At 45.8% G+C, this 26567-nt stretch overlaps 1 protein-coding gene across 1 annotated transcript in view; it reads left to right on the top strand.

The window, feature by feature from the left end:
* Nucleotides 1–26567, top strand: part of Myzap (myocardial zonula adherens protein) — a 75663-nt gene that overhangs the window by 38892 nt on the left and 10204 nt on the right. The window contains exons 10-11 of the mRNA XM_055596824.1: nt 15702–15785; nt 26119–26219. Coding sequence (XP_055452799.1) covers nt 15702–15785; nt 26119–26219 — 185 coding nt within the window. The remainder of the gene's footprint in view (nt 1–15701; nt 15786–26118; nt 26220–26567) is intronic.

Here is a 26567-nt window from a genome sequence, read left to right as displayed (position 1 = left end):
CCTTGGCCTCCGGGTCCTGGAAGGGCTCTGCTGCAGCGTGATGTCATTCAATAGCAGCTGTTGGTGTCCGCAGCGTAGGGATATCCCCTAGGTGACCGGGATCCATCCAGATTCACAGGTGTGTCCGGCAGTTTGACATCGAAGCGCAGCATGGTCATCTACAAAGTGTGTGCTCAAGAACCAGAAAGAAAGCAAGCTCATCCTGTATCACGTAAATTTATGGTTTTGTGTTGAGCCATGTTCATAGCTGTTGTCCTTGCTTCATGAAGCCTTCTGGCTGTGGGTGGACCTGCCTGGAAGGCTTTGCCAGTGGAGAGTGAGGTCAGTTGTTAAACAGAAAATAGAGAATGAATGTGCGCATGGGCTTGCCCTGTGAGTATGTGTGAGACTCGTCCTTGCCTTGGTTTAAAGCAGTGGTTCTCAGCCTTCCTAATACTGTGACCCTTTAATATAATTTCCCATGTTGTGCCAACTCCAACCATAACATTGTTTTCTTGCTATTTCATATTTCATTGGTTTTTTGCTATTGTTGTGAGTCTTATTGTAAATATTTGATATGCAGGGTCTCCGATGCAACTCCTGTGAAAGGGTTGTTCAACCCCCAAAGGGGTCTTGACCTACAGGTTGAGACAACTGGTTTAGAGGTTAGACCCTTTCTGCCTTACCCATGGTGTCTACTGTTCCCCTTCTTCAGAGAACAACAGAACACAATGGTTTTATTAGCCTCTCACATGTAAGCCAAAGCAGGACATATTTACAGTCCCACGAACTAACTTTGGAAGTACCAGCTTGTCACATTTTGCATAGTGATCGTGCCATGGTCTTGGAGAGGTGAATCCCCTCAGGGGAGCAGCTGCAGAAAAACTTGTTTGAAATTGAAGCGTTGAGTTTCTGGCTCTTTGACCAGTTGGTGGGGCAGCTTCCCTTCTGTCCCTATAAGGCTTCTGAACTGACCCCACAGGCTCTGAGTCCATGCACACCTCCTGCAGTCAGAGAGCTTTATGGACACACTGTGAGTAGTGGCCTAGAAGATACCCACAAACTTGAACTTTAGATTAAGGCAGACCTTGTTTACCAGCTGTGGGACTTTGAGAATTTATTCATTTCCCTTTCGGTAAGATAGAATTAATAAGAGTGTCTTCTTGAGAGGCTGTTGTGGGCTAGAATTAAAAGAGAATTAATCTCATATATATATGAGATTTTACATTTCTGTCTATCACTTATTATGTTCATTGAAGCAACATTGAAAATACTCAGTGAATACTAGCTACTATTAATGTTACTGCTCTTAATAAGTGGTTCCCTGTGGTGCAGATACACAGAAGGTAAGTGATCAAGATATCTGGTTGATGGCATCTGCCATACTCAGGGCTAGCCTTCTCTGTGGGAGTCTTGGGAACCAAATTGGATCTTTGGGCATGCCTCTCTTCTTTTCTATGCTGTGTACTACTCTATAGCTAAGCCATCAAAATACTTCTTCTTTGTTTGTTTGTTTGTTTTTGAGTAGGGGCAGGGTCTCAGGTTGTCCAGGCTAGCCTCAAACTTATTATGTAGTGAAGGATGACCTTGAACTTTGGATCTTCCTGCCTCCACTTCCCAGGTTCTGGGATTGCATGTATGTAATCACACGTGTGTGTCACTTTGCCGATTTTATTTAGTGCTGGGGATTGAACCCAGGGTCTCATGCATGCTAGGCAAGCACTTTGCCAGCCGAGCTACTTCCCTCATCAGGTTCTTGAGTAGAATAGCCAAATTTCTCTAGCTCGAGAATCCTCCATTTTAAGTGGTTTAGCTATTTGCTGGCACACAGTTCACTTCAAAACCGTCGGGAGATGTGCTGAGATGGGCAACACAGAAGGGTGCTTTGGGCAAGTGGCCTGTGTCCCCAGCACTTTCCATAGCTGGTAGTTAGGCCCTCGGGGAAAGAGCCTGAGCCCTGGAGCCTCAACCCTAACCCACTCAATTGCACCGTCCCCAGATCATGTCGCACGAGCTGTTCTCCACGTTTAGTCTCCGGCTCTTTGGAAGATAATCAGATGGTAGAGGCAGAGGTGGCCGCATCTCACTCTCTGCGGGGAAGAGCTGGTGTTTATCTGTGCTGAGCCTTGGAACAAACAGGAGAGACACGCTATTCAGAGGAAACCTTGGCCCCTGTGGGGCCCTCATTTGTGAAAACACTCTCAGACAGTAGCCTCCATACACGTAACCTCAAACTTCGGATCAAAGAGACCTCAGAGATCCACAGGAGATTTTTTTTTTTTTTTTTGGAATTTGGGTTTCTAGACATCAAAGCAAGAACTACACTGAAAAAAAAAAGACTATTAAAAATGATTCAGGAAGTGCCAGGTGCAACAGCCGCAGAAGAGGAGGAAGAGAGGCGGAGAGCATCAGAGCTCACTGGATCACACTCCCCCAAACGCAGATGAGACCAAACGTCCTCATGGTTTGGTTGTATTTGTATATGGTGGACCTCATATTTGGAGGTGGCGTTCTGGGTGCCCTTTCCAAATGACTGTCTGTAGTCAATGTCAGTTCTTGTCTCTCTCTTCTTGTTTAAGGAAAGTTCAGTTTGTCCCTCTGTCCAATTTTGCCTGCACAGAAATGGTTCAACCCACTTCAGGAAAAGTGGAAATATGCCTAGTGAAAAGAGAAATACACCTAGCCAACATGTATGGAAGTGACATGGGCCAGGAACGCTTTGCAAATGAATAGAGCCCTTTGCTGATAACCAGTATGCTGTTATTTCATCAGAAAGGGGAAACTAGTGGGTGGTATGGCAACAGTTTTGGTTAAGGGTGATATTAACTGCCGTAAGCCAGTAGATTGGGGTGATGGAGTGAGTATCCCTCTAACCTTGGCATTTCTGCAAGTGTTTTGTAAGAAAGTGTGTTTGTTGGGGGCAGGGAGGGAGCTCCTGTCCCATCAGTGTTTGCCCTTGTTTTTCCATGTTGGTGCTCTTGTCAATTCCAGAAGACGAGACAATTCCACACCTATAAAGAGCTCTTGGTGACATGAACCTGAGTGTGGCCCATTGAGAGACAAACCGCACATACTCAGTAGGGATTTGGGGAGAGCTGGAGTCAGAGTGGAAAATCACTCATCCCCTCATGACAGAGGTGGTGACTTACCTGCACTGTTCCTAGGGACTCAGCCTTTGGCATGTCTTCTGGAACAAATCATTACCCAGTTTCAGAAGGGGAAAATCATAGGGCTGAAGGGAGTGGCCTTGAACCTCAGAGAAGGTGGATCCTGGTGAATCTCTCTTCTGATACGGTGTGCTGTTGTCTGTCTGAAGTTTCTCCTCCTGGGCTATGGTCATTCCTGGAAGCCAGAGGTGCCTTGTTCTTTGGAGCAGGTGCGCTGTGAACAACACTCTCGACATGTTTTGTGAAGGCTGCTCTCTCCTCCTGTCCTGCCCCTGGCCGTAGGCTAACTAGTCATCTTAGATCTGGGTCCTTTGCTTCTCAAGGACGTCTTACTTCCCTGTCTTCCTGCCTAGGTTGGCATGGTATCAACTTTGACCTAACTTGCTACCGAACCTGACTCATGTTCAAAACCTTTATTGCCCTATTCCCTTCTTTCCTTCCTTCCGGGGTCTTATTTGGACCTTTTGCCTGGACTCCTAAGGCTGCATCTTGTCTCCTGGCTGCTCTCCACCCCATCCAAAGGAGGTACTGCTTGAGACTTGAAGCAGGATTTATTTATAGCCGGTGTTACTGTTTCAAAGTCTGGTGGTTAGCATAGTGTAGTCACTTCTTTATTTTAAAATCTTAATACTTTATTAAAACACGAACTTTTTAGAAGTGTCACAAAGAACACAGTTGGGTCAGCCTTTCTTCCCTAGGGATTCTAGAAAAAAAAAAAAAGAAAATAAAAACAAACACAAGAGCAGACAGGTTGGGCATGGTCAGAGCATTTAGGGCATCATCTTTGTCATCTGGTAAATGCTCCCTGTGGATGGGAGGCAGAGTGTTGTTCTCTGCTGGCCGGCCAGGCTACTTCGGGAACTAATGCTCATTTCCTTCACGGAGTTTTTAAATCAGTTTCTTTATCGCCCCTCCTGATAATTTGTACAAACTCTCTGTATTGTTGTCATGGAGCATTTATTGAAAAAATGCTTGGGCGATGTTATCACCCGCTGCCAGTCAGCAGGATTCGTTTGTGACATCTCTTACCTAAATGCTGAATTTTTCTAGGGTTATAGTTACTGATTTTTCCACTGTGTTGTATTTCTTGTTTGTCAATTTCTGTAATAGTTTTAGAGTTTGTTTGTCGTCTTTATCTTTTATTGCAATCCACGTGTCTGTCCCTCCCCCTTTCCATCCACATTTTTTGTTTATGGCACTTATACCATATTTGGTGCGTTTTGCCTTTGTTCCGCTGTTGCCGTTCTACTTGTTTTGTTTGAGTCTCTCTCCTTCTTGTAGAATGGAAGCTCTGTGAGGGCAGGATCTTTGGTCTGTTTTGTTCATGACTGTATTCCTAATATGTAGAATGATCACTGGTATCCAGTAAGTGCTCAATAAATATTATTTTTGGACAAATAAAGGCTAAGCCATCTGGAATTTATTTTTGTGTCTCTGATGTGACCAGGGCTCATTTTTTCTCTCTTTCTGGCTCATGAGAAGCTTGGTTTTCATCATCATTATCCACTGATTTTTTTTTTTATATCACCCTTGTCAAGCTGGGGTACTTTCCCCTGTACTATTATCTTTGAATATTCTTGTTCTGCACCTCTGCCAGAGCCTATAGGAAAGCCCAGTCTTTAGACTTAGGAGTTGGGCATGGAGAGGAGGGAGAGCCAGGGCCAACCTGTCAATGGCTCCTTCCACAGAGGTCATCAGTGAGCGTTTCAGAAGAGCCTTCTGTAAATCAGGTGGAAACATGGGCCAGGTTCCTGCTCTCAAGGGATTTTCTAAGTGACATCCAAACTCATCAGAGGCTGAGGGAGAATGTGCTAAATGACACATCCGGTTCTAAGCCGTGTGCTCGGGGACCACAGGGGCTGGGCAGCGTATCTTAGACTCAGAGGAAAATTCTGATTCCTTTTCAATAAAAGGAGTCACAGCGGCGCCTGCCCAGGAGGTGGTGGCATGGGCTGACTGATCTCATGCGTGCCAAGTGCTTTTCCCACAGGGCCTCTGAATGCGGACTCATTCTCCTGCAGGGAGGAGGCAGCATCTGATGGGCGTCTTACAGGATGGGTTGAGATTGAATGGGTGGAAGAGGTCATGCCAGATAAGATATAGGGTAAATAAAACTGAAAATATGAAGACCAGAAGGGATGGGGTGAGCCCAGGCATGGGTCTAGTTTGACTGGATTAGATGAGGGAGTGGCAAATGGAGAGGCTGGAAAATGTGGGCTGAGACTCACTGTGGTGGGTGGCGGGCACTGAGCCAAGGATGAGGTCATCACCGCTCATTCCTCAGTGACTCCTACTGCTTGAATGGGTCTCAACCTCAGAGTGCTGTCCTGGATGCTGGGCTAACAGCAAGGAAGAAAGAGGGCTGGGAGGGTAGCTTGGCCGGGGTGGGCAGAGTTCATATTCACAACACATAAGCTTTAGGGATATTTTGAAAGGCCCATTTTTAGCGTCAGTTTTGTGCCAGCTGTGACTAGATGCTCTTTGCCCTACTCTGAGTCAGCCTCCCTCCCAGATACTCCTGTTCATCTTCTGGGTTTTTTCTGTTTTTCTCTGAAAGTTTATCCATCCAGGAAAGCACAGGAACAGATAAGCAAACTATCGCTTCCTTTCTCCATCTCACTTTCCTCCCAGTGGCTAAAAGGGACAGCTTAAAGCATCAGGGCCCCTTCTGAGCATGGTGGCACGTATTGCGGCCTGTAATCCCAGAACTTGGTATACGGAGGCAGGAGGAGCTGAAGTGTCAGGTCACCATCCTCAGCCTGGGCTGATGAGACCCTGTCTCAGGAAACAGTAGGTGGGGGCTCCCGGGGAGATGGCTTAGTTGGCACAGTGCTTGGCTCGAAAGAATGAGGACCCATGTTCAGATTCCCCAGCCCTGACAAAGAGCTGGGTGTGGCAGCACCAGGCAGACACCAAGGAAGATCCCTTGAGCTTGCTAGCCAGCCAGTCTGGCCTAATTGGTGAGATCCAGTTGGTGTGAGGAAGACATCTGGCATCAACTTCTGTATGTACACATACATGGGTGTATGCACTGACACACATATGTACATACAACATGGACAATACACACATACACTAACACCCCCACACGCACCTGACAGCCCCAACAGGTCCTTTGTAAAGGCAAATCCCACAACACCATTTTCTCCGGTCCACCCTCTTCCCCAGGCCGAGGACCCAGTGCCCACAGGCGTGGGCCTCAGGAGGACGGCAGCAGATGAATCCCCAAAGAGCAGGATGTAAATGAGAAGAGCCCAGGCCTCAGCATGAGGGAGGCTGGGGCCGAGATCTCAGCTCTTGCCAGCAGCATCTTGAACCTTGGTTTCCTGTTGGCGGTCATACCCACACGGGGTTGTCGGCACGCATCCCGGTGAAGCCACCCAAGGCCTGATGCCACACAGTGCAGCTGCCATATTTGTCCTTCCCTGACATTTCGAAGGCTAAGTCATTCGTAGGTACCCAGGAGCATCTGCACGCTATTCTAACTCCTGAGAAGTCGAGGAGAGAAATCAAACCAAATAAGATTATGTTAGCTCAGGGGCCCATTCCAACTGATCCTTTTGACTAGCATAGTTCTATTATTATATATTACTTCAAACTTAATAGAAAAAATTGATTAAAATATGCACCCTGTTCGTATCCAGCCTGGCTGAATGCCACAAGACACATTAATTGAAAGTGGATTTCCTCTGCCTACTCAAGCCCCATGAAGATGAAAAATGTGCCTTTCTCCTCTGGGCCTTCATTGATTTTTCATTTTCTCCACTCAGAGCTTCATTTAGCAATTTTTTAGTTTCATTTGGTTGGGGCCTTGATTCATCCCCTCCCATGAGGTAATGCACCCTCTTCTTCATCCTCACGAAGCCATTCTTCCCGGCTGTGTTAGTGCTCATACAGTCTGATCTTGCCAAATTGCTCTGTGCATCATTATTTTCAGGCTAACTAAGCTTTATCGTTTTTTACCTTTGTATTTCTTAACAGTGGCTTTTCCTTCGTCAAGGAGAAAGAAGTTTACATTTATAACTGAAAGAGGTAGAGATGTAGCTTGGAGGCAGAATGACTACCCACAAGGCTCTAGGTTTCAGCCTCATCATTGTAAATAAACCAAACCAAACCAAACTCCGAAATATGACAAGGAAATGCCAGCATGACAAAACTTCTAAACTAGAATCATGGGGAGTTGTACCAAACTCTTCAGAAGAAGGGTGTAAAGTGTTAACTGTGTTCACGTTTTCCTGGTGCGGTAGACGGGATCAAACGTGGCTCCTGCTTTGCTGAGGGTGTGGGTAGTGACTCTGTCAGATCCTGGAGCAAGAAACTGTGTTGAAAACGAGGAAGGCTCTCTCAGGACAAAAGGAAGCAAAAGAGAGGGGTGGAGGCTTGAGTGGAATTCTAGAAGGTTCTTCCCTGTCCTGTCCCATTCTTGTTCTGTAAGATCCCTGACTCAATGGATTCCTAGTGGTTTTGAAAACGGTATTGGTGTAGGGGAGGTGAGATAATTGGAGAGATGGTTCAGTGAAGAACTTGCTGCTCTTGCATAGAATCAGGGTTCAATTCCCAGAGCTCACAACTACCCTCAACTCCAACTCCCTCTTCTGGCCTCACGGGGCACCTGCATACATATGGCACACTTAAAACCCGTGCAGTCACTACACATAAAAATAATACATTATGAAAACAGTACTGAGGATCTGAGTGAGTTCCCTGTGGAAGTTTTAAGTTTTTTTTGACAACATTCATTTTCCATGAGAAGGCTGTAGGGACTCATAATAAGGTTTCGTGTTATTTTATTTTGACTCAGAATTCAATTTCTGAGTACCTAGAGACACGGAATAGCACTTACACATCCTTAACAAATGTTTTGATGAGAGAGCGAACAAAGTTTAAAGTAGGAAGCCCTGGTTTTGGGGGCGCGGGTATCCTCAGGAAAGAAGGGATAGCACGGCAGTGTGTTGCTGATGGCAGGTGTGGCTTCTCCCTTGACTGCATTCCTCACAGCCCTTCAATCCCGGCTCTTAAATACCCGTGCCTGTAGGCCTTGTGGCTGTTCCTAAATTGAAAAACAAACACATCCAATAAAACAGATTTTAAAGGAAATAGAAAAAAAAAATGCCATAAACGAAGCCTGGCTTCTTTCAAGAACTTAAACAGTTGAATCAATGAGACTATTGATATTTTTGTTTTGTTTTGTTTTGTTTCCAGCTCTGAGAAAGCTGTCATTCATTAATTAGGTAGCAATGTTAGGCAAGTGGTTCAGTCCGGGGCTTCATGAGGAACACGGGAGAAACGTTCTCGAGGTTGTCGGAAGCAAGACAAGGGAAATATTGAGACGTGGGGACGTAGTTTTGTTCCTAGACTGTCTGCCTAGTGTACACGAAGCCCTGGGTTTGATCCCCAGGGTCAACCAGGCTTGGGGGAGCACTCTCTAAGTGGAGGCAAAGGTCAAGTTCAAGGCCTTTCTCAGTTACCTAGGGAGGCCAAGGCCAGCCTGGGGTCTGTGAGGCCTTGAACCAAATTAAAAATAAAGTGTGTGTGTGTGTGTGTGTGTGTGTGTGTGTGTGTGTGTGCCGTGCGCACATGAGAGAAAGAGTTTGGTTAAATAAGAAAGTGCATAGTTACAAGTCGGTTGGGGGTTTCTGATCTCTGAAGCCCCTAGCTATAGGTTCTGTGTGGGTTCTGGTTGAGAACTTGCTTCTGATGGGTAATGCTCCTAATTAAAGGTAGGTCGTTGGCTCTCGATTAAATTAGAGTTTCTTTTTCTTAAAACAATTCTTGACTGGTAACTCTTCAGGAGGCTGTATTTGCTTGGGTCAGAATCGCAGGCATCGAGCCCTGATTATTTCAATACTTTCCCGGTTTGCAGCCTCTCCTCTGTAGGAGTTTCACCCAAACCTTGCTGTCCATCACCATCATGGCGGCCGCTTTATCTTTGTCTCAGTGTAGGACTGCTAATTGTGCCCAGCAGGGTGCTTATCCTTGTTCACTAAAGGGGCCTTCCGCTGTAGCTGGTCTGGAATTCACTATGTGGACTCTGCTGGCCTGGATCACGTGACAATCCTCCCGCCTGGGTCTTGAGGGCTGGGATCGCAAGTGTGAGCCATTGTACCTCCCCTTGACGGTGGCTGTTGTTTGAGGGAGACTCTTGTAGTTCAGAGGTGCTTCAGACTTACCGTGTAGCTGAAGAGGACCTTGAACTTCAGATCCTCCTTCAGGTCAGTTCCCCGAGTATGGGGATTACAGGTGTGCACCACAACCCAGTTTTATGAGGTGCTGGTGATCAGACGCAGGGCTTCATGCATGTTAGGCAAACCTTCTGCCAATAAGCTGCATCCCAGCCCCTGACCACCAGTTTTAACATGACTTTGAGCACAATGACTGTGCACGGGGCTCTGGGACATGTCATCCAGCTGGTAGGAGCCCTGTATGCATTCTGCTTCCGTGTGCTTCCTCTCTTATGAGGCATTTTCCACAGATGTTATCATTTCCCAGCTGGGATGAGAAAATACCCAGGGAATAGTTTTCTCAACAGCTTGTGTCGATTGTGTCTGATATCAAATGCTTATTTGAGGCTGTATTTCTTCTCTAGTTTCTCCTCACAGTTCTCAAGTTCCATATTGAATTATGCTTCTTGAGCCTTGAGCAGCTGGGTATTGGTCGCATAAATCCAGCTATGGAGGGTGTCATTTTCCATCATCTAACATAAAATGACCTGTATCCTACATAGAATCTGTTCTAAACTGTGTCCGGGTTGTGTGTGTGTGTGTGTGTAAGAGTATTGTGTGGGTGCACATCTCTATGTGCATGTTTATGGAGACCAGAGTAAAACCTCTAATTTCAATGTCATTCATTCCTCAAGAGCCGTCCACTTTCATCTGTCGTCTGTCTCTGAGACAAAGTCTGTCACTAGCCTGAAGCTTGCTGACTAGGCTGGGCTTGCTGGTCGCTAAGCCCCAGGAATCTGCTATCTCCTGCTTCCCAGCACTAGCCTTACACAGCTCAGCACCGGCCCTGACTTTTTAAAAGCACACTCTAAGGATCCAGCTCAGCTTTGTAACTACTTGACTGACTGAACTATCTCCCGGACCCTGTTCCTAACTTTTTGTATAATTTCTTCTTGGTCTTGTTGGTAACTTCTTTTTTGAGGAAAACAGGGAGGGATCCTTTCACGACAGTAATATGTTTCCACAGCAACTCATGAAACCGTGTACTTTGTGAGCCCGGCCTCCCCAGCAATGCCAGTATGTGGCTGTGCTTCAGAGTGATTGCTTAGCTCAAACTACAGATGCAAGTGTCTCAACTGTTGCTACAGGGAAGAAAAGTGATGATCAGTTATAACCAGCTACAACTGTTATTTCCCTTCTCTTAAAAAATAACAAAATTTTTGTGTATGTGCCTGCACCATGTGCAGTACCCACATAGCCCAGAAGAGGGCATCAGATCCCTTGGAGCTGGAATTCCAGGCAGTTGTAAGCCACTCAGTGTGGGTTCTGGACACTGAATCCTGGTCCTCTACTAGAGCAGTCACTGCTCTTAACCATGGAGTTATCTCTTCACCCCTCTGTTCTCCTTTAAACACCAAATTACTCTACAGGCGTAGAAACTTGGCATCTTGAAAGATCTCATTAGTGTAAATCATCTGTTCAGTGTGGTGCAGAGCCATGCTGGTAGAGACAGGAGTTAGAAAGCAGGACTTTAACCTCAGATTAAAATTTCAAGATACCAGGTAAGATTATCTCCAGAAGGCCTAGCACTGGACTTCAGTATGGCATTTAAATCCAGCTAAAATAACAGGAGTAGGTCTTGTGGAAGTCACCTATGAAAGTGGAAAGTGAGTTGCCCTGACTTCCCACAGCTTAGTACCCTGACTTGAGCCCAGTATTCTGGGTGATTAAATGCAGCTTTTCTGAAGAATAATTTAACCTCCTGAGGGTTAAGTTACAAATGGGAATAAGTCACAGAAGGCCTGGACGGTAGAGCAGGTCTGTAATCTCAGCACTCAGGGGCTGGAGGCAGGGGGATCAAGAGGAGTTCAAGGTCTTTGGCACCTAGTTCCTAACCAGTCTGGGCTATGTGAAACCGTGCTCCCAAAGATAAATAGTGACAGAAAAGAGGGGCGAAGGTGTAGCTCAGTTGGTAGAGTGCTTACACGACATCCAAATATGCCGAGGTCTGGTCCCTCGCACTGCATAAGCCTAGTTTGGCTGCATATGAAGAGTGTTCAGTTAGCGTGGTATCCCTATCGCCGTCACTGCAGGAAGCACTCTGCCAATGTCAGAGGCCTCTGCATCCCCTGAATCCTTCTCACCATCTCTTCTTTCTCTTCCAAACCAAAGGCCTCCCCAGCGTGACATCTTTCTCAAAAAATAGCTCCCAGAACATTCTCTGATAGTGTCTTTGCCTTGGATTGATTTACAGCCAGTGTTCCATATCTGTGAGCGTCTGGTTCTGGAATCCCCCATGCAGACTCCAAATCCCAGAATTCCAAGTTCTGTTAGGAAACGGTGCAGTAGTTGTGTGGAGTCTGTATCCACCTAATAAAATACCAACAGAATGTGAATAGTTTCTATATATCATTTTGTGTTATGTTATATTTGGGATATTAGCAAGAAAACGATCTGTCCACATTTAACCCCAAACACTTAAAAAAAAAAAAAAACTATTTCTGGACTATAGTTTGAATCTGAGAATGCAGGACCCACGGGATATGGAAATCTGATGTCATCAGGGTGGTCTGTATCTTCCCGTTAGCTCTTCATGCCCCGAAGTCCTGCTGTTCCCTGGGGCCTGATTTTAGTGCTCAAAGAAACCACATCTCTTATTTCCTTATTCCCCCAATCCAGTCAAGAGTCCTTCAGAGGCAGGAAGGCTGGGTGTTTGAAGTCACTTTTTATGTTTTTTAATGGAATTTTTCTCCTTACCATAATTAGGCCCTCAGGTCTCATTTTGACGGTCCCCTAAAGACTTAAGTCATTTTAGGACCAGGGACGTAGCTCAGTAGTAGAATGCTTGCTAGCACGTACAAAGCCCTGGGTTCAATACCTAATACCACCAGAAAGGGAAAAACAGAACAAAACAACAACAACAAATAAAACCGACTAAAGGTTCACTTAAAAAAATCCTAAGGGCTATGGAGCCAGTTGGTAAAATACTTTCCCTGAAGGCATGAGGACATGAGTTTGAATTCCTGCCACCGGTGAAAAAGCTGGCCATGGTGGACCGGGCTTAAAGTCCCAGCTGGGATGAGATGGGAAGCCTGTCCAGTGCAGTCAGTAAGCTCCAAGCTCAGTGAGAGATCATGTCTGAAAACATAGGGTGGAAAGTAACAGAGAAGACGCTCAGTGTCAACCTCAGGCCTCCGTGTGCACACAAGCATGCACACACACAAATCCGTATGTCGACACACAAAAAACTTACTATTGTAGTAAGGAAAGGCAAACGAGCATTGTGGGGTGATTTTTGTAAGCCATTCCTTTACAAAATGGAGAAAAATTACACGTTTTTTTTTTTTTGCCCCCCCGGGGGAGGGGCCACTATCCTACACCAACCTCAACAAATATTTTTCTTCCCTAATTTCTTCGATGACTTTTATTTTCACTTTGGTGAACTTTTGTTTTTCTGTCCCTCGAGGCTTTTATACACACACACACACACACACACACACACACACACACACACACACAGCTCCCTGCTTTGCAATGTGTTTGTTTCTGGCGTTCGTGTAATACACTCCATCATGCTGGTATCTCGTAATTTATGGCCAGTTCCTTTAGTGCGAGGCATTAACGTTATTTCCATTTTCTCTCTATTATAAATAATGGAAGCAAGAACATCTCTCTACATGCAGCTTTTTTCCTGTGTTTGAGTTATATCTTTAGGACAAATTCCCAGGAGTGGGATTAGCGGGTCAAAGGGTCTGAGCAGCTTTATGGCTCTTAATATTTATGGCTAAATTGCCTGAAGGGTCATTCTAATTTACAGTGCCACCTGCAGCACAGGAGAGCCTGTCCCTCCCAGGCTTGCCCACATTGGCCTCTTCAGGCTCTGCTCTGGGGCAGATTTCAGAGGCCTTAAGGTAACTTGTTACTCTCCTTAATTTCTATAGTTATTAAAAACGCTGGCCATTTTACCTTAGTTATACTTACTTGGTTCTATTTTATATGGCTGGCTTTTCTTTTCTTCCTGTACGGTGATATATCTTGATATCACACAAAATTTAACGTATCCTGTAATAAAAATGCCAAACGCAGGCCTAGGATATAAGTCGGTTGACAGGATGATCACCAACCGGGTATGCAGGAGGTCCTGGGTTCGATCCCCCACACAGCATAAAACCAAGAGTGATGGTGCAGTCTGTCACCCTAGCGGGAGGGTCAGGGGTGTGAGGTTATAAGCTACCTAGAGAGTTTGAGGCCAGCCTGGGTTAGAGACTTGGTCTCTCACTGAATACGTGCTCAGTCCACCCAGCACGAAGATAAAAAAATCAGCGAAGCCCGCTAGGCTCATTCCAAGTTCAGCAAATGGCCGTTCAGCCACATTGGTTTTCTTTACTCCTCTTCTCTCCTTTCCTGTTTCCATGTTAAAGCAAATCCTACTTCGTGTATTTAAGTTTCCTGCACGCTGCACAGTGCCTGTCTAAAGCGTGCACTTGTTCCAAGATAACCGTTACACTGTCATCACTAACAAAATGACAGCGCCTTCGTATCAGTAAATACCAGGGTCTAATACAATTTTCCAAAGTATCTTTCTTTTTCCTGTTGCTTTCTTCCAGCCATCACGCACATTCTTACATTTCTTCTTTTTCTTCTTCTTCTCCTCCTCCTCTTTCTTCCCTCTCTTCTCCTTCTTCTTCTCCTTCTCATCCTCCTTCTCCTTCTTTTTATTTTTCTTTGTTTGTTTGTGTTTTGAGACAGGGTTTCTCTGTGTAACAGCCCTGGTTATCCTGAAACTTTCAGTTAGAATAGGCTGGCCTCAAACTCACAGAGAACCACCTGCCCCTGCCTCTGAGTGCTAGGAATAAAGGCATGCATCACCATCTCCTGGCTATATTCTGATTTTTTTTTTTTTTTAAGTTGGGGCTAGAGAATGCGCTTAGCAGTTAGAGCACTGGCTGCTCTTGCAGAGGACCCAGGTTTAATTCCGAGCAGTTCACCTTTTGTAACTCCAGTCCCAGGAGATCTACACCCTCTTCTGGCCTTCTTGGAGAGGCCACATATGTGGTACAGGTATACATCTCAGGCAAAACACCCAGACAATATAAATTACATTTTAGGAAGTTTCTCATATCAGTCATCTTTACTTTTGAAGGGTACCTAGACCTCTACTGGCAGGGGATAGTATAGGTTGTTCAACTAGCCACTATTGATGGAGTTGATTTCGTGTTTTCTAAAAACAAAAACCATATGTCCAAGTTAGCTTATATTTTGTCCAATGTACCTTTGAGATCTATGTCTAGAAACAGTATTTCTGGATCGAATGATCAACATGTTTATGCTTCCAGGTGTCACTGGGTCCCCTTCCATGGGAGCTGGATCAGTTTGCACTGAGGGATTTTTATGAATGGATGTCTGAATGCTCAGATGCACAAGCTTGCTGGAAAGGTCGCATACCATTAACTAACTCTGCATACTGATCTCACCTTTGTTCAAGACACATGACCAGGCACAAAGCACCCTGGTTCTTGTTCTTGGCGAACCTCTGTTCTGTCCTAGGAAACATGATGTCCAAATGAAAAGCCAAGAGGAATCCAGGGTGTTGCATGATGTTACAAAGGTGGCAGTGCAGTCCAGGTCTGCTCAGGGAGCTGGTCCTGCTTACTGTGGTCCTCATGGATCCTTAGCCCTCTGAATTCCATGAATACATTTAGTGATCCTCAACCCCACACAAACTCTTGACACCTGATTGGTCAGTACTAATATATTAAGAGAAGTAACCAAAAGTTTGAAGTGCCCGTGCCTTATCAGTCCATGAAAGATAACTAATCTCTGTTGGCTTGTTTGCGTCTACCCTGAAGCACACTCACTCCCTGAACGAGAACTCCATAACCCTGTTATCAAGGCCCATTATCAAGGTCCACAGTCAGTGTAGCGAGGTTGGCTAAATGACATCCCTGGGTCTCAGAATCCCCTGCTATCAAAGGTTCTGAGGTCAGCAGTGATCTAGGAAACAGAAAAATCCCCATAGAAAGGCTGGGAGGTATCCCAGTGGAGTAGAATGTTTGCCTAATGTGCACAAAGCCCCAGGTCCAATCCCCAGCACCCTGTAAAACAGACATGGTGGTACATGCCTGAATTCCCAGCACCCAGGAGGCAAGAAGATTAGAAGTTCAGGGTCACGTCCAGCCATATAGAAGTTGGAGACCAGCCCAAGTGACGGGAGATCCACTTTGCCTCAAAAAGAAAAATAAATAAATAAATCAAATAAAAAGGAACCCTGCACATAGGTTCTATGCAAACAAGCAAAGCTATTTCTGCCCACTGATTGGTCACCCTGAAGTTGTATTTCTACCTTGCAGTTCTGCATTTTTGTCTGACCGAAATCCCTCTTGTCTCTTTCTAGATTGAATCATTAAAGAAAAAAGTGCAACAGAAGCAGCTCCTAATATTGCAGCTTTTAGAAAAAATCTCTTTCCTGGAAGGAGAGGTAAGAGGGTATGGCTATTTCAAGCTGGTGTCTTCCCTGCCATTAAATTTTATGTTGCTGATCGCACTGTGGACACTTAATTAAAAATATGGCTATTTCCTGGCCTTATAAAATTGATTGAAGGTTAACTGCCAGCTCTGCAAAGGATCTCTTGACAGCTCTATTTTCTCTTTCCCTCTCCATGCTCCAGCCTGCTGCTGGGGTCTGTGCTTTCAAAGGTCTAACGTGTCTTCCTCAAGAACTCTCCCAGCAAGTCTAACAAATTCTCATGAGTATAGGGCTTTTTAATTTGTGAATGGTCTATGCGTATGTCCCTTGCACAGTTACTCGGCAACTTTTAAAATGGCTCAAGAAGGATTGTGATCACCGTGAAAAGGGAAGACAGAGGCAGAGAAGGGAGGTGGTATCACCCAGGCTCATCCAGCCTAGGAAAACCCAGAGCCCCGGTGGAGAAGAGATGTCCAGTCCAACATTTGCCTTGTGTTACTTTGAGGAAACCTGTTTTAGAGGTGACTTAGTTTCTCCAGCAACCTGGAGTTGCCTCATAGTCTTGCCTTTGACCTTTTGAAAGGCATTTGGGGGATTTTGTGGCAGTTCCAGGGGAAGAAATTATGAGTTGGAAGAATCTTAGGGGGTTGGGTGTTAATAGAAGGAGCTGAAATCCATTTTCCCTGTAGGTTCTTTATTAAGAACTTGGCATTGAGCCTTGGCCACCTCTGGCACCAGGAAGAGCTGGTTTGCCAAGCACCTGTCCTTGTCAGTGTCCCTCTGTGCAGCCCTTCCCCCATGAGACAGCCTGGGACACGACAGTGAAGCAAGGAGAAAACTAGGGTGGCATTTGTTGAGTGCCTAGTGCGTGCTGGGCATCGCTGGTTCCTTTCCATATGTTCTGTATAACATAGGCACACAAAGGGTGGGTTCTAGCTCAATGGAGCCCTAGGGCTGCCTATTGACTGACCTGTCAGGAAGGTTCCTTATCTTTATAAAGGAACCATAACTACACCTGTGTGGGACAGTGTAGGACAGTCCCAGGAGAGCACCCCGGGAACATCTGGCATGGGCTGGAGAGATGGCTCAGCCGTTAAAGGCTAGGCTCACAACCTAAAATATAAGAAAATGCGTGGCATACCGAGTGAGCGCTCTGCTCTTGGCTTATTGAAAGCGTGACCCTCGGAATAAAGGGTATCCCCCTCCCATTTTAAATATAAGGGACTGAGTTTCAAGAACACCATTTCCTGTCCATGCTGATGGTAGAGACGCTGAGTCTGAATCCAGGGCCTACCCTTTCGCTGCATGCTTACAGGCTTGGTGAGCCAGGCCATCATCTGCTTTGATGGAGAGACTGCCTCCAGCTGCCATCACCAGGAGCCTTTGTGGCCTCGAGGGACCTGATTTCAGATTCAAGGCCCATGAGTCTTGGAGCTGAGTAAATGGATAATTTTCTGTTCCCACTCATGTCTTCCCTTCCTAGGTCACTGAGCCCAGCACCAGCTTTTCATTTCATTTTATTTTATTTTGGAAGACAATATCTCAAGTATCCCAGGCTGTCCTCAAACTCACTGTGGAGCCAAAGGTGACTTTGAATACCTGTTCTGTAGGCTTAGATTTTTCAAACACCTACTTTATTTAAGGTTCTTAGACACCCTTACCTTCCTTCTAATCCCCCAACCTTAGGTAGAAGATCAGTAGGCAAAAGGGCTGTAGACCTCTTTTACCTACCTCCTGCTGGTTAAGGTTGACCAGAGAATGATGCAGCTGTTGCAGAGGGCTGTAATGCAAAAGCATAGAGGTGCAGAACTCATAATCTTGCTGTCTGTGGGCTTCTATCTAACTCTTCTTAAAGTCTACACAAGGATGTTTTGCAAAACTCACAAAAACCAGGCCCCTCTCATGAGGTAGCTTTCAGCTGACCAACATCACTTGCCCTCTTAGGAGGGCTTTTTCCCTCAAAGGAAAAACATTCCCACATGCCACACTTGAGACACAAACAAACAAACAAACAAACAAACAAACATTCACATGACACAACTGAGTTTCTAAGGAAACCGGAAACTTCCACTTCTCTGCTCTTCTGTCTCCACCTCACAATGACAGGGTTACAGGTACCTGCTGTCTCCCTGGTTTCCAGCACTCGTTTCTAAGATTTCCTCCTGAAATCACAGCCCTGTGTGTACTGGGGGCGGAAGTGTGATTGTGCAACTTCCAGTGACAGTCCAGAATCCGTGGAAGGGGTCTAAGGGTCCAAAGAGAAGGCGTTTTCAGAAGAGGGGGACGAGATGCTGACAGAGACAGAAGCTCACTCAGAGGGCCCTCCCCCTTGTTTCTGTCTGCAGCACTCCCAAGCTTTCTAGGAGTTTCCAGGGACTATTGTGCATGGCAGGTGCTTGCAAACATATACTCCAATGATTCGCATGTTCTGGGCTTCCGAAATGTGGGTATGAGTTGATGCTGGGAGGTGATTCCAGGAGTCCCCAGTGTAGAAAGGGGAGATGAGACTGGGAAAGGAAGCTCACGTCTGTGGGCAGCCGGGACCCATGGCACGTGGGGTCTCCGGGATTTGGTGTGGGACTAGCCTGGATGATCTCCAGAAGACTGAGCAGGTACTAATTCCACCAGACAGTGGCTGGCATCTGCTGCTGGGGTTCTGGCCATTTGGCCACCTAGACTTTTCCCGTGGTGCTCACAGGAAGCCCCTTGTGAAGACTGAGGGAGTGATGTGTCAGGAGGCCGTGAGCAATGCAGGAGGCTGCCACAGTGACAGCTATGTCCATCTCAGAACAAGACTGGAGTCTAGTCTTTCTAAAGCATTTAGACAGTGGTTACAAAGCTGAGTTAGCCTTCCTTAAATTATTTAAATCCAGGGCAAAGATGGCCAGTTGCTCTGGACCACTTCCCACATTGACTTTAAACAGCAGGCAAACAAAATAAAACATTAAAAAAATTAACACTGTTAGACTTAAATGTTCTAAAATAGTAAATATCAGGATCTGGGGGGAGGATTTTTGTTGGTTTTTTGTTTGTTTGTTTGTTTGTTTTGTTTATCAAGGCTGAATTTCTCTGTGTAGCCCTGGCTGTACTGGACTTACTTTATAGACCAGGCTGGCCTCAAACTCACAAAGATCCCCCTGACTCTGAAATTACAGGTAATTCCTGGTAATTTACCCAGCTGAATATCAGGAATTTAACTCAGTATGTCCTTTTTTTTTTTTTTTTTTTTTAACTTCCTAAGGGTACTGTTTTATTTGTTTCAGTGTGTCAGTGCACGTATATGTGTGTGTGTGTGTGTGTGTGTGTGTGTGCCTGTGTGCTCTTCAGGACAACAACCTGAGTCATTCCTCAGGAGGACAGTTTACCTTTTTTGAGACCCTGGCATGGAATGTGGCAAGTTAGGCTGGTTGCCCAGTGAGCCCCGGGGATCATCCTGTCTCCACCTCTCCAGAGCTGAGACAGCAGGCTCGTCCCATGATGCCGAGCTTTTGGCCAACATGTACACACATGTATGAGTGCAAGCACACAGACACAGACACACATATGCATGTATAATGTATATGTACTCTACTGACGTGTTCCTTGCTGGCTGTGTGACTTGTGACACCAATGAACTGCCACCCCTCTTTCCAGCTGCGGTGTGACTAATGGTTCTGAGCCATCTTGTGGACTGTGATGTCCTGGGTGAGCCGGCTCGCTCAACTCTCTTATTCTTAGCACGGAGGTGTTATAGACAGGCATATAATCTATACACAGGAAACTGCACTGCTTTATAAAAAGTCCCATAGGTTAAAAGATAAATGACATTTCTCACGTAGCTTACATCACCTTACTCTTCTGTTATAAAATTATCTTGGATGCTCATATAAAAAGATCTAATAATACTCCTTACACAAAAATATTAATTTTGCCTTTGAATGGCGTGATGAACAAAAGGCGTTTCTCGGACTCAGCTTCCGTATCATAACAATTTTTCATCCTCTGCTTTTAAGCAGTTCAGATGACTGAGGAGCCTTGGTGCTTACACACATCTTTGCTCACTTTAGTAGTGTCCTTAGGTGTGTGGCGAGGGTATAGCGGTGAGCCAGAGAGGACCACGGGAGTTAACTGTGTGCGCCTGCGTACATCTTAGTTCTTCCGGCACCGGGTAGGTTTGGCCTGCTGCTACATGTAGCTGTGGTCGCTGTGGATGATCGTAGGGTCTCCTTAGAGCGTAAGGAGCCTGGGGGAAGCTCACTTGGGAAAGTAGCAGTAGCCTTGCGAGCAGGAGGACTCCATGCAGACCCCAGAGCCTATGCAGGCAGTGCCAGTGTGCTCCGAGACCTATGATCCTGGCGGCTTTCTGTCCAGCCAGCCTAGTCTACTTAGTGAGCTCCAGGGCCCACGAGAGACTGTGTCTCAAAAGACAAGCTGGATAATGCCTGAGGAGTGATAGCTGAAGCTGGTCTCTCACCTCCACATGTGTGCGTGCACACACACACACATACACACAAATACACACTGTACATACATGAACACACACAAAACTGAGATTTATTTTGTGATTTTTTTTGGGGGGGGGTTCGCTGCATGGCCTAGTTCTCAAGCTTGAACTTGGCAGGTGACAGTGTTGGGGTGCTTGAGCCAGATGGGACGATAGATTCCGACCCGTGTTTCATCATTATCTGTGTATGAGAATGACCGGATGACCCCGTTCCCGCTCTCCACCCAGGGACTCCATCTTTTAAAAAGGCAGGAGGGGCGGAGGGGACTCGGGTCACCTCTGAGATTGCTTGTATTTTTAATGTTTGAAGTCTTGCTGTCCCAACCCCCACCCCTACCAAATCACACCAAGACATTAGACCAACAGTCCAGGGGGACGTGCAGTGAGCCCTGGGCTCATAGGTGCTGGTGTGGAATCTTCCTTCCCTTTCACATAGAGAGTAGCGATTACTCCTTGGTTTTATCACTTACCGGTAACTGATGTTTGAAGTTATTAGGTTCTACGTGCACACATTACCTCAAAAATACACACCAGATTCTCAAATGCTCCCTTTTGCCTGGCTCTATTCCATTCTCCCCGCCCCCCCCCCCCGGCACCCTCCCCAACAACTTTTTTTTGTTTATTAATCCTCTGGAGAAGAGACATTCCATTCCCTGTTTCTGACATTTGAAAACTTCAGTAACTGGAGCTCCAGGGGATCTGATGTCCTCTCCTGGCCTTCTTGGCTGTCCACATGCACAAGTGTATACAGACATGTAGACAAATACAGTACTCACAAATAAGCATTTTAAGGGTTTTGAGTCAGCAGGAGGGCTCGGAGGGTAAAAGTGCTCTGAGAGCCGCGTTGTAGAAGGAGGCCTCTTATCCCGCAGGTTGTCTCTGACACCTACAGGTACACATTCACACACCCGTGCACGCGCACATTCACGCACGCAAGCATGCACACGCGTGCACACACAGAAAGAAATGTAATAAAAAAAAAAAACACTTTAAAAGTAGTCCCAAGATGATGGAGCTGTGGTGGTTAAGAGCAGTGGCTGCTCTTGCAGAGGACACAGGTTCAATTCCCCGCACCCACCTGTGGCTGCAGCAGAATAGAACTCCAATTCCAGGGTACCCAGCACCCTCCTCTGGCCTCTTTGGGCACCAGGCACACACTCAAATGCAGAGGCGTGCAGGCAAACACTCATACACATAAAATAGAAGTGAGCCGATCTCTAAAGGAATGTCCTAAAGCAAAATTAGAGGCCTGGTCTCCAGTGAGTGGCTAAGCCTTCTGGACCGGATTTTGTTTCTTCTTGCTGAAAATCTTGAGCTTGCAGTGACACTGAAGAGTCGCAGGAAATGAACATACACAGGGCAGGGCGCTTGCCTCTGTGTGTGTGTGTGTGTCTGTGGAACTCTGCTGCGCCTCTCACTAAGTTTCCTGGGGGCAGGGGGGATCCTGTGGCTGCAACACGTGGCACACAGATCCCCACATCCATTTTATTGGACATGCTCTTGTCTAGGTGTTTGAGTCAGCTCCTGGCTGCTGGCTTCCCCAAGCATGAGGGGAACTGGGAGAAGAGGTGACTGCAGCGATGCGTGTGTGAATCCCCCCCCCCCCACACACACACCCATGCCTGGTTTTCCTTCCTGGAATGCACATGAGCCTCCGTGTCTACACACTCATTACACGTACAAACACAAGGCGGTGGCATTTGAAAGCAGGAAAAACAGCGTATCACCTCCCCCCCTCAGTCCCGGGAGCTTCCTGGTGACAGGCTGAGCTGTCCAGTCATTTTACAGCAACTGGCTCTCACTTTTGTCATTCTTCCCAGCTTAGTGCAACAACGCTGTCAACGAACATACCGTTAATTCACAATAAGCTGCGCAGCCTTAGAGATGCCCCCAGCTTAAAACTCAGCAAACTGTTAACACATCTTGTGCTCACGCTACCTTTCTATGATAAGATGACTTGGGACTATTTCCTACTCTTTTCTCCTTAAGGCAGGCGCCCATGTAGCCCAGAATGCTCTTGAACTTCTGATTCCCGTCTCTGCCCTCAATGTGCTGGGACTGGAAGCTTGTGCTGCCTTGCTGGTTTTAAATTGGCCGCCTTCGTTTTCCTCTTCTTGCTTTCTGTGGTCCCAGCAGCACTAGCAGGCTTTTAACAACTCCATCCAGAGTCCATGAAGCTCCGCTAATTGTTCTCTGTCTTTAACTCAAGCACAGGCGCAAGTATGTGTGTGTGTTTATATATAGTTGCGTGCATGCTGTGAAGGCCACATGCCCATGTTGGGTGTCTTCCTCCAGCTTCCATTTTATTTTATTTTATTTTTATCTATTCTATTTTATTATTTTATTTTATGACAGGGATTTTCAGTGATCTAGAGCTCACTGGCCCCGGTCTCACTGATTTGGCGAGACTAGCTGGCTGGTGAGCCCTTTGGCCTCCGCCATATTTGTTTCCGAGCACTGGCCTTTCTTATGTGGGTTCTGGGGACCAAACCCAGGTCTTCTTGCTTACAAGGAAAACATTTCATTGACTGAGCCATCTCCCCAGCCTTACCTTCCTTAATTGGATAATTTCTATTAATTACTTTTAGATGTGCTTCCCCTAAATCTACCTAAGGAAAAAAAAATAATAATAGTTTTACTTCTCTACTCTAAAATTCCCAGTTGACTCTTCCATGGCTCTGTTTTTTCTTTATTAGTTCCTTACTAGCAAGGAACTAATGTTTCCCACTATCTCTGGATCACAGTTATGATGGAATTCAAATCCTTACCTTCAGATCCCCGCATCTGGGTCACATCAGGACTATTTTCTGTCCATTCCTCTTCTCCCAAGAACAGGTCACATCTTCCTAACTTTCCATAGGCCACTTGACTTTGGATTCTAAGCCAGGCATTGTGAACCCTATCATGTGGAGACTGTAGATCAGCGGTCCTCAACCTGAGGGTCACAACCCCTTTAGGGGTCAAAGCACCCTTTCACAGGGTTCGCTTAAGACCGTCAAAAATCACAGGTATTTACATTGTGGTTCCTAACGGTAGCAAAATTACAGTTGTGACGTATCGAGGAAAGTAATTTTATGGTTGAGGGTCGCCGCAGCATGAGCCACTGTGTTGAAGGATGGTGGCAGAACCATGGCTTTAGATTCCATCTCATCGGAAACACAGCAGTGAGGATTTTTTTTTTCCCTTAAAGGTAAATAAACTTGTTTAGACCAGCTACCCCCACCCCATGTGACTGCTCAGACTCAGTTCGCTCCCTTCCCACTCAGTTCACACTTCTTTTAGCTCACCCCTCATGAGCATGCTTCAAAGGTCTGCTGGAGACCTCTACTGAATCCAGGACACAATTTGGGAGTTCCTCCTGCTCTGATTCTCATCTCTCTGCTTGTTTCACTGCCTTGGCGGTTTAAGGCTCCCTTTCTTGGCCAGAAGAGGGCTTCAGGTCTCCTGGAGTGAAGTTACAGGGGAGCCGCCCAGTGTGGCTGCTCAGTACCCTTTGCTCTTTTGACTCTCTCTAGTGACTTCATTTCCTCTCCTCGCTCTGATATAGCCCCTCTGGGTTCACCCTCATGCTTTGTGGATGTTTCTGTAGTGTTCTGTTAGTTCTGCTTAGTTATCTGTTCCCTGGCAAGACTGAGATCGGCAGGGACACAGTCATGCTGCCTTTCCTGAACTGTTCACGGCCTTCCTCCACACTGTCCGCTATACAGAAGATGCACGCTATTTTTAAAAACTGATTTTATCCCACTTTCATAAATGTTAATTTTTAACTTCTCTGGGTATTTAATAGCATACAAAGAATCCCTGTGTAATTAAACAAAACATGTTCACCCTTCCCTAAGTGCCAGTCCAGGCAAACTTCCTAACTCCCTCTCTTATGCCCCCTGATGGTATATTCTGGCCTGGTACTCCGTGAAACCTTCAAGATTAAAACCCCTTGTACTAGAGAAGGACAGGCCACAAGGGCTGACATTGCTAGCAAGAAACTAGCAGGAAACTTTTCTCTTTTCTTATAAATAGGAGAGTACAGGAGAGTGTGCCTCGCCCCTAGTAAACCAGCACCTTTCTTTCATTCTAAAGACTGGGTGACAAAGCACACAGTTAGTCTGTCATAGCTCACTTGTTGCCGGGGCTTGGTGAACGCCTTCTCTCCACAGTCAGGACCTCATGCAGACCAAGATTTTACACAACAGCTCTTGGCACTGCTCATTCAGATGAGAGCCACTGAGTGGCAACCCACATCCCTTCAAACCAAATAACCTTCTGTGTGCCTGGGACCTCTTTTTAAAAACCCTTCCTGATTTTAAGCTTTATTTATTTATTTTTTATGTGTATCAGTGATTTGCCTGCATTCCTCTCTAGGCACCATAAGTGTGCGGTGCCCTGAAGGCACTAGAACCCATAGACCTGGAGTTACGGACAGTAGTTAGCTGCTCATGTAGGGGTAGGAAGCAACCTTGGTTCCTCTATAAGAGCAGCTGGCCCTCTTCTTAACCAGTGAACTGTCTGTCCAGGTCCTTCCCCAGGACATTGAAACGTCCATGTGACATTTAGTACTGGAGACCAGGACTTCAGCTCAGCTCAAACTAGAAAAGAGAGAGAAAGAGAGACATATGCTGTACATTTTTTCTGGTTATATACATAACATGCCCATTGTATTTATTTATACATTCATTCAGTAAATTTTATCTTGTGTATGTTACCCATCAAGCTTCAGGAATCGGGCCAAGAAAATCGATAGGGTCCTTTACGGTTTTAAAATTGAGTTTTATCATTACAAAAAAATATACATAAAAGAGACTGTTAAAAATTAATTAAGGAGTTGGAGAGATGGCTCAGCTGTTAAGGCCCTTGCTACTCCTGCAGAGGACTCAGGTTCGGTTCTCAGCACCCATGTCAGACAGTTCACAGGTGCCTATAACTTCAGCTCCAGGGATCTCACACCCCTTGGAGGCCAGAAGAGGGGGCTGGATCCGATAGATCTCGGGGGAAGCTGAGCCAGCCTCATCCTCGGCTTTATTCTTGCCCCTTTGCCCTTAATTTTCCCCGTGGGGCACATTTCCAATTCCTGGGCATCTAATCATCAGCTTATGCAATGTTTGGCTCCAGTTTAAAAAAAAATCATGAGAAGTATATAGAATGCTAATTTTAATCCCAAGGAGCTCATTCTAGTTTATATGTTTGAGATTCTGAATTTTTCCACACCTATGAAATACTAATTATTCAGTTATAGAGGCATTTCCCACTAAATTAAATTAATAGACTTACTCATTTTATAGCTTAGTAAGGGAGTGTTAAAAGTTGAGTTGCACCTTATTTATAATGCAAAAAATGTGATAAATATCTAACTGGCCATCGTATGAGACTAGTTAAAGAAATACTGTACATCCGCACAATGGGATACTGTGTTTCAGTTACCGTAGTTCGCTGACACAAAAAGAAAACTATTAAGTTTGGGGAGATATCTGCGATACATTGGTGTGTGTGTGTGTTCACAGACACGTGACAGAGCTCATGGGGAGGTTATAAGACAACTTGTACGGTTCGGTTCTTTCCTTCTACCTTGTGAGTCCTGGGGTTCAAACTCAGGTCATCAGCTTTGGCAGCAATCACCTTGACACAGTGAGCTATCTTAACATCCCCACGACAAATTGCTGATTGAAAAAAAAAGCAGATTATGCTACAGACCCTCATGTGTTGTTTCCGTCTATGTACAACTTTATGTGCATGCGTGCACACATGGAGAGCTTTGTATTGTGGTAGAATCGCTGTATTTCTTTGACACCAACTCTGTAAGACACACCTTATGGTGAATGTCGGTGCTGCAGGCTTGCTTTACTAAAATTGCTTTCCTCTCGTCTCTAGAATAATGAACTACAAAGCAGGTTGGACTATTTGACAGAAACCCAGCCCAAGACTGAAGTGGAAACCAGGGAAATTGGAGTGGGCTGCGATCTTCTACCCAGGTATTTAGGAATTTCCTGTTTTTCTGACAAAAATCCTTCCTTGACTGAAGAGAAAATATTTTACTGGGCTGTGACGAACAGAATCCAATCCTTCCTATAACAATACAGCTCTCAAGCTAAGTGGTGACTTCTGAGTAGGCAGAGGAATTGTGGGAGGTGGAGGGGACAGTGAAGGAGAGGACTGAAGAAGCCATGGCTGTCAGTTACTGCATGCCTTTGCTCATTCATTCACCTATTCATTTATTCAGCAAAATGTACCAGACAGTTAGGTTGCACAGAGAAGTGAGATTGATTCCTGCTCCATGGCAGAGAATGGAGAGGGGGACAAATGAGGAACAAAAACCAACT

Source organism: Psammomys obesus, unplaced genomic scaffold, assembly GCF_907164565.1.
Source record: "Psammomys obesus unplaced genomic scaffold, mPsaObe1.curated_primary_1811, whole genome shotgun sequence".
Classification (NCBI taxonomy): domain Eukaryota; kingdom Metazoa; phylum Chordata; class Mammalia; order Rodentia; family Muridae; genus Psammomys; species Psammomys obesus.
Note: the sequence above shows the minus strand (reverse complement) of the source record. Positions and strands in the feature narration are given on the sequence as shown.